General features: G+C 58.8%; 1 protein-coding gene across 1 annotated transcript; it reads left to right on the forward strand.

Moving 5' to 3' along the window:
* The first annotated feature begins 3,773 nt into the window (after positions 1-3,773).
* ADAT3 (adenosine deaminase tRNA specific 3) lies at positions 3,774-14,009 on the forward strand. The gene is made up of 2 exons (XM_054250113.2): positions 3,774-3,842; positions 12,636-14,009. The coding sequence occupies exon 2, from the start codon at positions 12,651-12,653 to the stop codon at positions 13,704-13,706; it is 1,056 nt and encodes a 351-aa protein (XP_054106088.1). The 5' UTR covers positions 3,774-3,842; positions 12,636-12,650; the 3' UTR covers positions 13,707-14,009.
* Positions 14,010-14,510: the final 501 nt, after the last annotated feature.

Here is a 14,510-nt window from a genome sequence, read left to right on the forward strand (position 1 = left end):
CCTCCCATAGTGCTGGGATTATGGGTGTGTCCACTGCACCCGGTCCCTGGAGTGCTGTTTTATCCATGAACATGTCGGGAGACCAGGCAATGCTTAGCACACTACCAGGAAAAACTCATGGGCCACCCCCACCACAGTCCGGGTCCTGGATGGCTGAGGAGCTGGGGGACGAGCGGTCACACACAAGAGAAGGGTCTTCCACTGGCCGTCCCATACCAGCGAGGACGCTTGATGATCTTGGCAGGGAACTCCTTGGTTCTCCCCGGAGTCAGGCAGCAACGTACCCAAGGACACGGCCAGGAAACGGAAAGACAGCAGCTGATTTTCCCTTAAACATGAAGTGACCGTCTTATTTGAGCAATGGAGTTAAACTAGTGTTTCCCAGAGTCTGCACAGTTGGCACTGGGGCGGGGTTGGTCTCTGGGGTGGGGCCGTCCCAGGTACTGCACGGAGCTGAGCAGTGGCCCTGGACTCCACCTACTGCATGCTGGGAGTACCCCCAGTCGTGACAGCCACAAATGTCCCCAGACATCGCCCGGTGTCCACTGGGGGCAAAAATCACCCCTGTATTAGGGGATTCCATGGACCTCCCCAAGAGACCCTGCTGAGGTCCCAGGAGGTGGCACACATTGAAATCCATGCCCCGAGGGCCGGGCGTGGTGGCTCACTCCTGTAATCCCAGCACTTTGGGAGGCCGAGGCGGGTGGATCACGAGGTCAAGAGATCGAGATCATCCTGGCCAACATGGTGAAACCCCATCTCTACTAAAAACACAAAAAATTAGCCGGGCATGGTGGCGCGTGCCTGTAATCCCAGCTACTCGGGAGACTGAGGCAGGAGAATTGCCTGAACCCAGGAGGCGGAGGTTGCGGTGAGCCGAGATCGCGCCATTGCACTCCAGCCTGGGTGACAAGAGCGAAACTCCGTCTCAAAAGACAAAAAAGAAAAAAAAGAAATCCACACCCTGAGTGGGGAGGGAGAGAGGAGGAGAGTCCCAGGAGCTGGGGGTCCCCCTGGTTTACATAGCTTACCCCTTCGGGAGTTTACTGAGGTGTCTACTGTGAGCAGAGGGCAAACGTTATTGTTTTCCCAAATCATTAACACAGGGTCTCCCGCTCTGCACTGCTGACATTTGGGAGGAACCGTTCTCTGGGGTGGGGTTGTCCTAGGCACTGCTGGGGGCTGAGCAGCGTCCCTGGCCTCCACCCACTCCATGCCAGGAGCTCCTCCCCAACCCTGACAACCACAGAAGTCTCCCTATAACCAAGTCTGGCCTGAAACACGCTGTGAAACTTTGGTCGGGCGCGGTGGCTCACACCTGTAATCCAAGCACTTTGGAGGCCAAGGCAGGCAGATCACCTGAGGTCGGGAGTTCAAGACCAGCCTGAACAGCACGGTGAAACCCCGCCTTTACTTAAAAAAAAGAAAAACAAGGCAAAAAACTTTTCCTTTTTCTCTTTTCTTTCTAGTCTCAAGATGTGACCTTGATGCTTACTTCAGAAGCCCACGTTTTTCCTCGGTAGTCTTACACTATAGCCTTGAAATGTTCTTTTGTTTTTTCTGAGACAGTGTCTCACTCCCATTGTCTCCAGGCTGGAGTGAAGTGGTGCGATCACGGCTCAGTGCAGCCTCCGCCTCCCGGCTCATGCGATCCTCCCGCCTCAGCCCACGGAGTAGCTGGGACTACAGGCATCTGACCACTGCTGGCTAATTTCTGTATTTTGAGATGGGATCTCACTACATTGCCCAGGCTGGTCTTGAACTCCTGGCCTCACATGATTCTTCTCGGCCTCCCAAAGTGCTGGGATTACAGGGGTGAGTACCACACCTGGCTTGAAACGCACTTTTTTTTTTTTTTTTTGAGACAGAGTTTTGCTCTTGCCCAGGGTAGAGTGCAATGGCTGCTCACGGCAAACTCTGTCTCCCAGGTTCAAGCGATTCTCCTGCCTCAGCCTCCCAAATAGCACACACCTGGTTAATTCCTATTTTTAGTAGAGACTGGGTTTCACCCTCTCCGCCACGGTTGGTCTCGAACTCCTGACCTGAGGCGATCTACCCACCTTGGCCTCCCACAGTGCTGGGATTACAGGCCTGACTCCCTGCATCCAGCTTTGAAGTGCACTTTCTTTGAAACACCATGTCCTCCCCTTTCTCACCATAAACTCCCTTACACTGCAAGTTTACCTAACTGTAAGCCTGTATCTAATTACGTGATTCCTTCAAAGTTCCAGGAGGTAACTTTGAGACAGACCAAGCACCGAGACCCACTTGCCAAATCCCGGAGAATTCCGTAGGGCAATCTGTAACCCCACCCTTATTAGGATGAGGCCGGCCCACACTTTTAGCCACCAAAATTCATGAGCACGCAGAGCTTAGACTCAGCACCTCTCCTGCACACCCACCCGTCCAAGTGCCCCTTTGTTGGCCCCTCACCCTAGTCTAAAGTTTGAAGGGGTTTCTGGAAGCCTATGCTGGCTGCTTCCCCATTTCGAACTCCAAAAATGAAGTCACCTCCTTTTCACTGCAGTTTTTCCTCCTTACTGGTTTGGCAAGCCTGGGGCATCCCAGTCTGAGCTGTTTACAACCAGGCACTGTCCCTTTGTGTGGGGCGGGGATGACAAATGCCCTCCTGTTGAAAACCACTTGGTTAAACTTCTTCAAATGGAACCAGTAACAAATTGCGTATAAAATGTGCATGTTTTGGTGAAACCCCTTCTCTAACTTATATTATTATTAATTATTATTATTATTGAGACAGAGTTTCGCTCTTGTTAGCCAGGCTGGAGTGCAATGGCGTGATCTCGGCTCACCACAACCTCCGCCTCCTGGGTTCAGGCAATTCTCCTGCCTCAGCCTCCCGAGTAGCTGGGATTACAGGCACGCGCCACCATGCCCAGCTAATTTTTGTATTTTTAGTAGAGACGGGGTTTCACCATGTTGACCAGGATGGTCTCGATCTCTTGCTCTCGTGATCCACCCGCCTCGGCCTCCCAAAGTGCTGGGATTACAGGCGTGAGCCACCGCACCCGGCCTATTTATTTATTTTTTAACAAAGATGGAGTTTCACCATGATGGCCAAGCTGGTCTTGAACTCCTGACCCCAGGTAAACCGCCTGCCTCAGCCTCCCAAAGCGCTGGGATGACAGGCGTGAGCCTCCGCGCCCAGCCTTGAAACCCCTTCTCTACTAAAAATACAAAAACTAGCTGGAAATCGCTTGAACCCGGGAACTGGACGTTGCATTGAGCCGAGAACTGAACTCTAATCTGGGTGACAGAGTGAGACTCTTTCAAAAACAGTAAAAGAAAAAGAACAAAACTGTGCATGTTTGGCCCAGGAGATGCAACAGGCCTCCTTCGCCTGTGTTACTGATGGGAAAACTCAAGCCTGAACGGGGCCGAGTCCCCAGATCCGAAGTTCAGTAACAGGCAGAACTGGAACCCGGCCCCATGCCGGTCTCAGAGGATGGGTGTCGTGTCCCCCGCCTCTACTCCATCCTCCCCACTCTGCTGACTTCCCAAAGATCCAGGGGTTCAAAGTTTTCCCAGGCCGACTGATGGGATTCGAACCGGTAAACTCAGAGCTCGCTCAGCCCAGCGTCCCCGCCCCTCCCCGCCCCGTGCCCGGAAGGTCATGTGAGCGCAGTGCCAGCGGGGAGGCGGGGCGAGGGGGCGGCGCGCAGTCCATGCTGGGAATTGCAGTCCTGACCCCACCTTTGCCTCGCGCCGACCCCGCCCCTGGAACTACGCTCCCGTCGTGCTCCGCGGCTCCAGGCGGAGACGAGGCGGGGCAGGCCGGTTGCTAAGACTTGGCGAAGCGCAACGCTCGCGCCCGCGTCCCTCAGGTAAGCTCCCGGTCCCGAGGTCTCGGGTTCTCCAGGCTTAGGCCGCCACGGAGCGGGGAGTAGGGGTGGACATGGGGGCTTCTGGGCGGTGAGGAGCGCCGGCCGTCCGTCGGGAGAAAATGCGGAACTCGGGCCAGCTTCACGCGCGTCTCAGGCGGCGGGTGGGCGATGTGGGGAGGCGGCGCGGCTGCGCGTGCGCGCGAGCCTCGCGGGGGCGGGGGTGGGGGGGTTCCTCAGGACGGCGTTGCCCCGGGCCCAGCGCCTTTCTGCGCGTGCGCGCCCCTACGGCCCGGGCGGAAGACCCCGTGCGCTCCAGCTGCTTCCGGTAGCCCTGCCCCAGGTCATGGCCGCCAGTCCCCTGCCTTCGGATTGCGAGCTCGCGGGTTTCCTCCGCCTTCGCGTGCCGCCTCCCCAGCTCGAGTTTGCCTTTAGGTGGAGCTTCCCCTAGTCCTTTGCACATCCCCAGATTGACCATCAGGTGGAGATTCTCCGAGTCCCCGGCACATCCCCAGATTGACCATCAGGTGGAGATTCTCCCGGTCCCCGGCACATCCCCAGATTGACCATCAGGTGGAGATTCTCCCAGTCCCCGGCACATCCCCAGATTGACCATCAGGTGGAGATTCTCCCGGTCCCCGGCACATCCCCAGATTGACCATCAGGTGGAGATTCTCCGAATCCCCGGCACATCCCCAGATTGACCATCAGGTGGAGATTCTCCGAGTCCCCGGCACATCCCCAAATTGACCATCAGGTGGAGATTCTCCCGGTCCCCGGCACATCCCCAGATTGACCATCAGGTGGAGATTCTCCCGGTCCCCGGCACATCCCCAGATTGACCATCAGGTGGAGATTCTCCGAATCCCCGGCACATCCCCAGATTGACCGTCAGGTGGAGATTCTCCGAGTCCCCGGCACATCCCCAGATTGACCATCAGGTGGAGATTCTCCGAGTCCCCGGCACATCCCCAGATTGACCATCAGGTGGAGATTCTCCCAGTCCCCGGCACATCCCCAGATTGACCATAAGGTGGAGATTCTCCCGGTCCCCGGCACATCCCCAGATTGACCATCAGGTGGAGATTCTCCGAGTCCCCGGCACATCCCCAGATTGACCATCAGGTGGAGATTCTCCCGGTCCCCGGCACATCCCCAGATTGACCATCAGGTGGAGATTCTCCGAATCCCCGGCACATCCCCAGATTGACCGTCAGGTGGAGATTCTCCGAGTCCCCGGCACATCCCCAGATTGACCATCAGGTGGAGATTCTCCGAGTCCCCGGCACATCCCCAGATTGACCATCAGGTGGAGATTCTCCCAGTCCCCGGCACATCCCCAGATTGACCATCAGGTGGAGATTCTCCCGGTCCCCGGCACATCCCCAGATTGACCATCAGGTGGAGATTCTCCGAGTCCCCGGCACATCCCCAGATTGACCATCAGGTGGAGATTCTCCCGGTCCCCGGCACATCCCCAGATTGACCATCAGGTGGAGATTCTCCGAATCCCCGGCACATCCCCAGATTGACCGTCAGGTGGAGATTCTCCGAGTCCCCGGCACATCCCCAGATTGACCATCAGGTGGAGATTCTCCCAGTCCCCGGCACATCCCCAGATTGACCATCAGGTGGAGATTCTCCCAGTCCCCGGCACATCCCCAGATTGACCATCAGGTGGAGATTCTCCCGGTCCCCGGCACATCCCCAGATTGACCATCAGGTGGAGATTCTCCGAGTCCCCGGCACATCCCCAGATTGACCATCAGGTGGAGATTCTCCCGGTCCCCGGCACATCCCCAGATTGACCATCAGGTGGAGATTCTCCGAATCCCCGGCACATCCCCAGATTGACCGTCAGGTGGAGATTCTCCGAGTCCCCGGCACATCCCCAGATTGACCATCAGGTGGAGATTCTCCGAGTCCCCGGCACATCCCCAGATTGACCATCAGGTGGAGATTCTCCCAGTCCCCGGCACATCCCCAGATTGACCATCAGGTGGAGATTCTCCCGGTCCCCGGCACATCCCCAGATTGACCATCAGGTGGAGATTCTCCGAATCCCCGGCACATCCCCAGATTGACCATCAGGTGGAGATTCTCCGAGTCCCCGGCACATCCCCAAATTGACCATCAGGTGGAGATTCTCCCGGTCCCCGGCACATCCCCAGATTGACCATCAGGTGGAGATTCTCCCAGTCCCCGGCACATCCCCAGATTGACCATCAGGTGGAGATTCTCCCGGTCCCCGGCACATCCCCAGATTGACCATCAGGTGGAGATTCTCCGAATCCCCGGCACATCCCCAGATTGACCGTCAGGTGGAGATTCTCCGAGTCCCCGGCACATCCCCAGATTGACCATCAGGTGGAGATTCTCCGAGTCCCCGGCACATCCCCAGATTGACCATCAGGTGGAGATTCTCCCAGTCCCCGGCACATCCCCAGATTGACCATAAGGTGGAGATTCTCCCGGTCCCCGGCACATCCCCAGATTGACCATAAGGTGGAGATTCTCCCGGTCCCCGGCACATCCCCAGATTGACCATCAGGTGGAGATTCTCCGAGTCCCCGGCACATCCCCAGATTGACCATCAGGTGGAGATTCTCCCGGTCCCCGGCACATCCCCAGATTGACCATCAGGTGGAGATTCTCCGAATCCCCGGCACATCCCCAGATTGACCATCAGGTGGAGATTCTCCGAGTCCCCGGCACATCCCCAAATTGACCATCAGGTGGAGATTCTCCCGGTCCCCGGCACATCCCCAGATTGACCGTCAGGTGGAGATTCTCCCGGTCCCCGGCACATCCCCAGATTGACCATCAGGTGGAGATTCTCCGAGTCCCCGGCACATCCCCAAATTGACCATCAGGTGGAGATTCTCCCAGTCCCCGGCACATCCCCAGATTGACCATAAGGTGGAGATTCTCCGAGTCCCCGGCACATCCCCAGATTGACCATCAGGTGGAGATTCTCCCGGTCCCCGGCACATCCCCAGATTGACCATCAGGTGGAGATTCTCCGAGTCCCCGGCACATCCCCAAATTGACCATCAGGTGGAGATTCTCCCAGTCCCCGGCACATCCCCAGATTGACCATAAGGTGGAGATTCTCCGAGTCCCCGGCACATCCCCAGATTGACCATCAGGTGGAGATTCTCCGAGTCCCCGGCACATCCCCAGATTGACCGTCAGGTGGAGATTCTCCCGGTCCCCGGCACATCCCCAGATTGACCATCAGGTGGAGATTCTCCGAGTCCCCGGCACATCCCCAGATTTACCATCAGGTGGAGATTCTCCCGGTCCCCGGCACATCCCCAGATTGACCATCAGGTGGAGATTCTCCCGGTCCCCGGCACATCCCCAGATTGACCATCAAATTGACCATCAGGTGGAGATTCTCCCAGTCCCCGGCACATCCCCAAATTGACCATCATTCCTCACGGTTACCTAGAGTGTGGGTTTGGAAGGTTTTACTGTCACGGGCCCCCCGGTTCTCTCCCACACCCTACCCCGAGGGCCGAGGTTCCCTGCTGTGATGCAGAGAAGGCCTCCTTATAGGGTGGCCAGAAACAGGGTCCACGCGGTGGCTCACACCTGTGACCCCAGCACATTGGGAGGCCAGTGCAGGTGGATCAGTCCGGAATTCAAGAGCAGCCTGGCCAACGTGGTGAAACCCCGTCTCTCCTAAAAATACAAAAATTAGCCGGGCTGGCCGGGCGCGGTGGCTCAAGCCTGTCATCCCAGCACTTTGGGAGGCCGAGGCGGGTGGATCACGAGGTCAAGAGATCAAGACCATCCTGGTCAACATGGTGAAACCCCGTCTCTACTAAAAAAATACAAAAAATTAGCTGGGCATGGTGGCGCGTGCCTGTAATCCCAGGTACTCGGGAGGCTGAGGCAGGAGAATTGCCTGAACCCAGGAGGCGGAGGTTGTGGTGAGTAGAGATCACTCCAGCCCGGGCGACAGAGCGAGATCCTGTCTCAAAAAAAAAAAAGTGTCACGCAGACTATTTGGCGTGCCTTGGAGTGAGCATTATGTCCTCCTCCTTCTGGGTGTTCTGTCCCTGGCTTCCCCAGCCCTCCAGGCCAGGCTGTAGGTCACTGCCTCCAAGGAGCCTTCCTGGACTCTGCTGGAGATGGTCAGGCGCCTCCATCCCCCCACTTTCTCTTCAGCTTTTAAGGACCTGCCTTTAAAAAAAAAAAGGCAGAGCGGGAATTCCCATTTCGCAGGGGTGGAAGCTGAGGCTTGGAGGGGTCAGGACTGGTGCCTAAGCTCTGGAAGCCGGGAAGTGACTGTGCTGGGCTCAGCACCTCTCGGGCAGGTCCAGCACCAGGTGTGTTTCCTGGGCGGACACACCCAGGTCCCAGCGCTGACCTTGGCTTCCTCATCTGTGGGCTTAGATAAGGGCCTCCCAGCCTCCAGTTTGCCAGGGTTGTCTCCACCCAGGGCCTGACTCACCTGCCTGAAGCTCTGGCAGTTCACGTCCATGCTCAGAGTCAGCCGAGGCTGGGGGCTGCGTTCTGCTGGGACCTGGGCGGCCTGTACTCCTGGTACGTCTCTTCTGGGTGGGTGTGGTAGGAGAGGGTCAGGTGGCCCCCTCTGTTGGGGCAGTCGCTGCAGGTGTGCCTCATGCCCCTGGGCTGCAGTGGTGGCCAGGAGCTGCACTGGCAGTTAAGGCCGCCCTGCCCGGGACAGTCAATCAGCCTGAGCTCTGGGCCTGCCTGGGATTTTTTTTTTTTTTTTTTTTAGACGAAGTTTTGCTCTTGTCACCCAGGCTGGAGTGCAATGGCGCGATCTCGGCTCACCGCAACCTCCGCCTCCTGGGTTCAGGCAATTCTCCTGCCTCAGCCTCCTGAGTAGCTGGGATTATAGGCACGCGCCACCATGCCCAGCTAATTTTGTGTTTTTAGTAGAGACCAGGTTTTTCCATGTTGGCTATGATGGTGTCAATCTCTTGTCCTCGTGATCTGCCTCCTCTCCTCCAGCTCTTGTGTTTTTTTCATCAGAGGTTGTACTCTTAGAGGGACAGGCCGAGGCTGCGTTTGTCTTTTACTCTGGAGACAGTGGAGTGTGGGCCTCGTGGTCCTGGCGGCTCGTGGTGTGCGTGTCTGGAGGGCCCAGCGAGTCGGCGTCTGCCGTGGCCCTCACCTGGCACCACCTCCAGGCCTTGCAGTCAGGGCTCCCCCTGCACCTCCGCTTCTGTGCTGTGTTGCAGCTGTGAGCTTCAGCCTCCAAGGCCACTGTCCAGAGTTACACTGGGTGCTGGTCCCCCATCTGTGGGGTGCCCCAGCGGCTGAGGCATGAACTGGATAGGGCATCACGAGGAGTAGTGCCCACAGCTGCGCGGTTGCAGAGTGATTGAGACACATCCCTGTCTGCGGGAGGATCTGTCCACACCAGTGGGAATGTGTGGTCCGGGCAGTCATGGTGTTCAGGATTGTCCAGAGTCATTTTCAGACCATCTGAGGTGTGGCGGCTCACACGGGTAATCCCAGCCCTTTGGGAGGCCTAGGTAGGCAAATCACCTGGCCCACATGGGGAAATCCCGTCTCTACTAAAAATACAAAAAACTAGCCGGGGGTGGTGGTGGGCGCCTGTAATCCCAGCTACTCGGGAGGCGGAGGCAGGAGAGTCACTTGAATGCCAGAGACACGGGTTGCAGTGAGCCGAGATGGCGCCACTGCACTTCAGCCTGGACCACAGAATGAGACGGCGTCTCAAAAAAAACAGAAACAAACAGAATAGCGTGTGCTGTGCGTGCTGGCTCCTGCCCGTCATCTCGGCCTCAGGCCTGCAATGTGAGTCCGTGGGAGCAGAGGGCCAGCCGGCCCAGATGGTGGTTTAGGGATGGTCAGGTGGGGTGGATGGCAGAGATCTGGGACCCAGAAGCACCACCCCCAGGGGCCATGAGTAGCCCCTGCAGACCGCCTATCCCTGCCCCTGCCTCTCTGCTCTGCTGTCTGGCCCCCCCTAGAGCAGGCTTCCCTCTGGTGAGGGATCCCGAGAGTCGGGGTACCCCGCCAGCTGTTCCTCTCCCCTTGAGGCCCCCACGGCCTCCCGTCCTCACCTGTGCCAGGGGCAGGGATGGAAACGGTGCTGGTGATGTCAGGTAAGAGGTTCTCACCCGAGAGCCACCTTGACACAGTGCCTGGCAGTGAGGGATGTTCCCAGCTCCTCCCGCCAGCCCATTCCAACCAGGGCCTCCTCTGTGACTCAGTAGGTAGGGACACGCGGGTGGCTACCTGCCGCACCCAACAGCCGGGGCCCACCACAGCTGCAGGAACGTGCTCAAGGGATGGGAAGCCAGGCCCGCCGGGGGAGGGCTGCGTTCCAGGGCTTAGGTTCCGTGCCTGTGCTCCCAGGCCTTTCTTTTCCCAGCCCTTGGCTGACTGGGGTGGGGGGCGGGGCGACTGTTTACAGAAACCACCCGGAGGTGGGCATTTGGTGTCACGGCCAGACTGTGTGCTGTTCTGGGAGGTGGCCCCGTGTCCCACACACTTGGCATGCTTGCTCTCTGTCCCTGCATAGCAGACTGCGCATCTGTGCACTTAACACCAGCTCCTGGTTCTGTGGGTCGGGGCCTGGGTGCGACGTGGCTGGGTCCTCTGCGTGGGGTCTCAGCGGGCTGGAACCCGGGTGTCAGCCAGGGCTGTGTAATCATCTGGAGGCTCAGCGGGGAGGCATCTGATTCCAGCTCATGCAGGTGTCGTGGAATTCTGCGCTTTGGGGCCAGAGGACCAAGGGTCCCGCTCCGTTCCTGGCCACATGGCTCTTCTGTCTGGAAGCCAGGCACTGCCTGTCGACGGCTTGTGCTTCCAGGCCCTGGCGTCTGCAGATGCAGAGCTCACATCAGAGGTTGCCTGCGTTGCTGTGTGTGCCGTGGGTAGTTAGACAAATTTTCTCTCGGAGGTGATGGAATGTTCTGGAATTTTATAGTGGTGATGCTTGCACCACACCAAGCATACTAAGAGCCACAGAATAGGACACTTGATTGTTTGTGGCTTTTGAGTTTTTTTTTTTTCCAGACAGAGTCTCGCTCTGTCACCCAGGCTGGAGTACAGTGGTGTGATCTCAGCTCACTGCAACCTCTGCCTCCCAGGTTCGAGCGATTCTCCTGCCTCAGCCCCCCGAGTAGCTGGGACTACAGGCGCCTGCCAACACACCTGGCTATTTGTTTTGTATTTTTAGTAGAGACAGGGTTTCCCTTTGTTAGCCAGGGTGGTCTCGATCTCCTGACTGACCCTGTGATCCACCTGCCTCAGCCTCCCAAGATGTTGGCATTACAGAAGTGAGCCACCACGCTCAGCAGTTTTTTTGGTTTTTTTTTTTTGAGTCAGCGTCTCGCTCTGTCAACCAGGTGGGAGTACAGTGGCACAACCGTAGGGTACCGAAGCCTTGAGTGATTCTCCTGTCAGCCTCTTGAGTAGCTGAGCCCCAGCCAGCGGTGTGCACCACCACACCCAGCTCAGTTTTTGATTTTTTTTTTTTTTTTGAGACGGAGTCTCGCTCTTGTTACCCAGGCTGGAGTGCAATGGCGCGATCTCGGCTCACCGCAACCTCCCTCCTGGGTTCAGGCAATTCTCCTGCCTCAGCCTCCTGAGTAGCTGGGACTACAGGCACGCGCCACCATGCCCAGCTAATTTTTTGTAATTTTTAGTAGAGACGGGGTTTCACCATGTTGACCGGGATGGTCTCGATCTGTTGACCTCGTGATCCACCCGCCTCGGCCTCCCAAAGTGCTGGGATTACAGGCTTGAGCCACCGTGCCCGGCCCCAGTTTTTGATTTTTTTTTTTTTTTTGAGACGGAGTTTTGTTCTTGTTACCCAGGCTGGAGTGCAATGGCGCGATCTCGGCTCACCACAACCTCCGCCTCCTGGGTTCAGGCAATTCTCCTGCCTCAGCCTCCTGAGTAGCTGGGATTACAGGCACGCGCCACCACGCCCAGCTAATTTTTTTATATTTTTAGTAGAGACGGGGTTTCACCTTGTTGAACAGGATGGTCTGGATCTCTTGACCTCGTGATCCACCCGCCTCGGCCTCCCAAAGTGCTGGGATTACAGGCGTGAGCCACCGCGCCCGGCCAATTTTTTGATTTTTAGTAGAGATGGGGTCTTGCTATGTTGCCCAGGCTGGTCTTGTACTCCTGGGCTTAAGTGATCCTCCCACCTCAGCCTCCCGTAGTGCTGGGATTACAGGTGTGAGTCGCCACACCTAGCCATGAATTGCACACTTGAAAATGACCAGTCTTGGCTGGGTGCAGTGACTCACATCTGTAATCCCAGCACTTTGGGAGGCTGAGGTGGGTGGATCACTTTACTTCAGGAGATCGAGACCAGCCTGAACTATGTGGTGAAACCCCATCTCTACTAAAAATACAAAAAAATTAGCCGGGCGTGGTGGCGCGCGCCTGTAATCCCAGCTACTCGGGAGGTTGAGCATAAGAATTGCTTGAACCCAGGAGGTAAAGGTTGCAGTGAGCCAAGATTGTGCCACTGCGCTCTAGCCTGGGTGACGGGGAGACCCCGTCTCAAAAAAAAGAAAATGACTTGTCTTATAGTAGGTGAATAACGTCTTCGCTTTTGAAAACCAAGGCCGTTTAAACCCTGTGCAAACCAGGGGTTAGCAGGACATGAGTGGGCGTAGCCCTGGTGCGGCGACCTGGGCCATAGCCCTGGGACTGGCCTCTTCACGCCCCACCTCGCGGAGTCGCAGCCTCCTGGGACAGACTCCCTGGCGCCCCCAGCGACCCGCAGCTGCCGGATGATCCCCTGCTCCCGTCTCTTTTCCACAGTCAGCCTCGCTGAGGATGGAGCCCGCCCCGGGCCTCCTGGAGCAGCCCCAGCGCACGGAGGCCGGGAGCCCGGAGCCTGAGCCCACATCGTGGCAGGTCCTCCCAGTCCTGTCCGAGCAGCAGGCGGGGGACGTGGAGCTGGTGCTGGCCTACGCCGCGCCCGTCCTGGACAAGCGCCAGACCTCTCGCCTCCTGAAGGAGGTGTCGGCCCTGCACCCGCTCCCGGCCCAGCCTCACCTCAAGCGGGTGCGGCCCAGCCACGACGCCAGCTGCCCCCACGCCCTGGAGATGCTGCTGTGCCTGGCCGGGCCGGCCTCCGGCCCACGCTCGCTGGCCGAGCTCCTCCCACGGCCGGCTGTGGACCCCCGTGGCCTGGGGCAGCCCTTCCTGGTGCCCGTGCCTGCCCGGCCACCTCTGACCAGGAGCCAGTTCGAGGAGGCGCGCGCCCACTGGCCCACATCCTTCCATGAGGACAAGCAGGTGACCAGTGCCCTGGCCGGGCAGCTCTTCTCCACACAGGAGCGCGCCGCCATGCAGAGCCACATGGAGCGTGCGGTGCGGGCGGCCCGGTGGGCAGAAGCACGGGGCCTGCGGGCTGTGGGGGCCGTGGTGGTGGACCCGGCCTCGGACCATGTGCTGGCCACCGCCCACGACTGCAGCAGCGCCGCCAGCCCCCTCCTGCACGCCGTCATGGTGTGCGTGGACCTCGTGGCACACGGCCAGGGCCGGGGCACCTACGACTTCGCACCCTTCCCCGCCTGCTCCTTCTCCCCGGCCACCGCCCCCCACGGCGTCTGCGCAGGTGGTGTGCGCAAACTGGACACGGATGAGGATGGCCTCCCCTATGTGTGCACCGGCTACGACCTGTACGTGACCCGTGAGCCCTGCGCCATGTGCGCCATGGCCCTGGTGCACTCGCGCATACTGCGCGTTTTCTATGGCGCCCCCTCGCCCGACGGCGCCCTGGGCACCCGCTTCCGCATCCACGCGCGGCCTGACCTCAACCACCGCTTCCAGGTGTTCCGCGGCGTGCTGGAGGAACAGTGCCTCCGGCTGGACCCCGACACGTAGGCACTGCCCTCCTGCCTCCGGACCTTCGTGCTCCCTGCATGGGGCACCTCTCCTGCACTTCCTGGGCCTCGACCTCCTTGGCGCAAGCCTTTCTGTGGATTTTAAGGACACACTGCCTCCGGCGGGGACCCCGAGGGCTGCCTTCCGTGTTGAGCTGCGGCGTGAGCTTTCCTGGCTTAGTCCTTGGCTCACCCCCACACTGTCCTGTGGAGATCTCCATGGGTGCCCTCGCTGCCTTTGTGTCCCCTCTGTCTCTCGGGCTAGGAAACAGCTCTAACGGGAAAATAAACAGCCTATAACCAAGTGGGTGTCTGTTGACTGGCGTGTGCCTTGGTGGCCAGGTTCCCTCGTGGGGTGAGGTCTGTACAGGGCCTGGTGGCCAACTGGAGGGAGCCTGCTGAGCCGCCGCGTGGTCCGAGCCCTCCACTGGTTCCTGGTAGGACAGGGCCCCCAGCTGCTGCCTCCTTGCCCGCTTCTGGAGCCCCGGTGGTTCCGGGAGTGCCCGGGCCTGATACTTGGACACTAGGCGTCGCCCACAGGCCACCGACCTGAAGGAGGGACCCTGGCATTTAGTGTCCTACACAAGTGGCAACGGGGGACCCCAAAGGGCTGATGCCAGCCTGTCACAGCACAGTGACTGGAGCCGAGTTTGCAGAACGTGAAGCAGGACCTGTGTGTCCACCTGGTGGCATCTGTCACATGACCACGAGGGTGCCGCTCAGCCCCCACACAGGCCTGCCCTGATCCCCTAGCCCGTGGGGGAGGGGTGTGGCAGGCGGGGACTGCGTGGGGAGCTAGTGCAGC

This window comes from Callithrix jacchus, chromosome 22 (assembly GCF_049354715.1).
Source record: "Callithrix jacchus isolate 240 chromosome 22, calJac240_pri, whole genome shotgun sequence".
NCBI lineage: Eukaryota > Metazoa > Chordata > Mammalia > Primates > Cebidae > Callithrix > Callithrix jacchus.

Bases quoted from the DNA above. Each gene is read 5' to 3' on its own strand.
- ADAT3 (XM_054250113.2), top strand. From the start codon at position 12,651: ATGGAGCCCGCCCCGGGCCTCCTGGAGCAGCCCCAGCGCACGGAGGCC.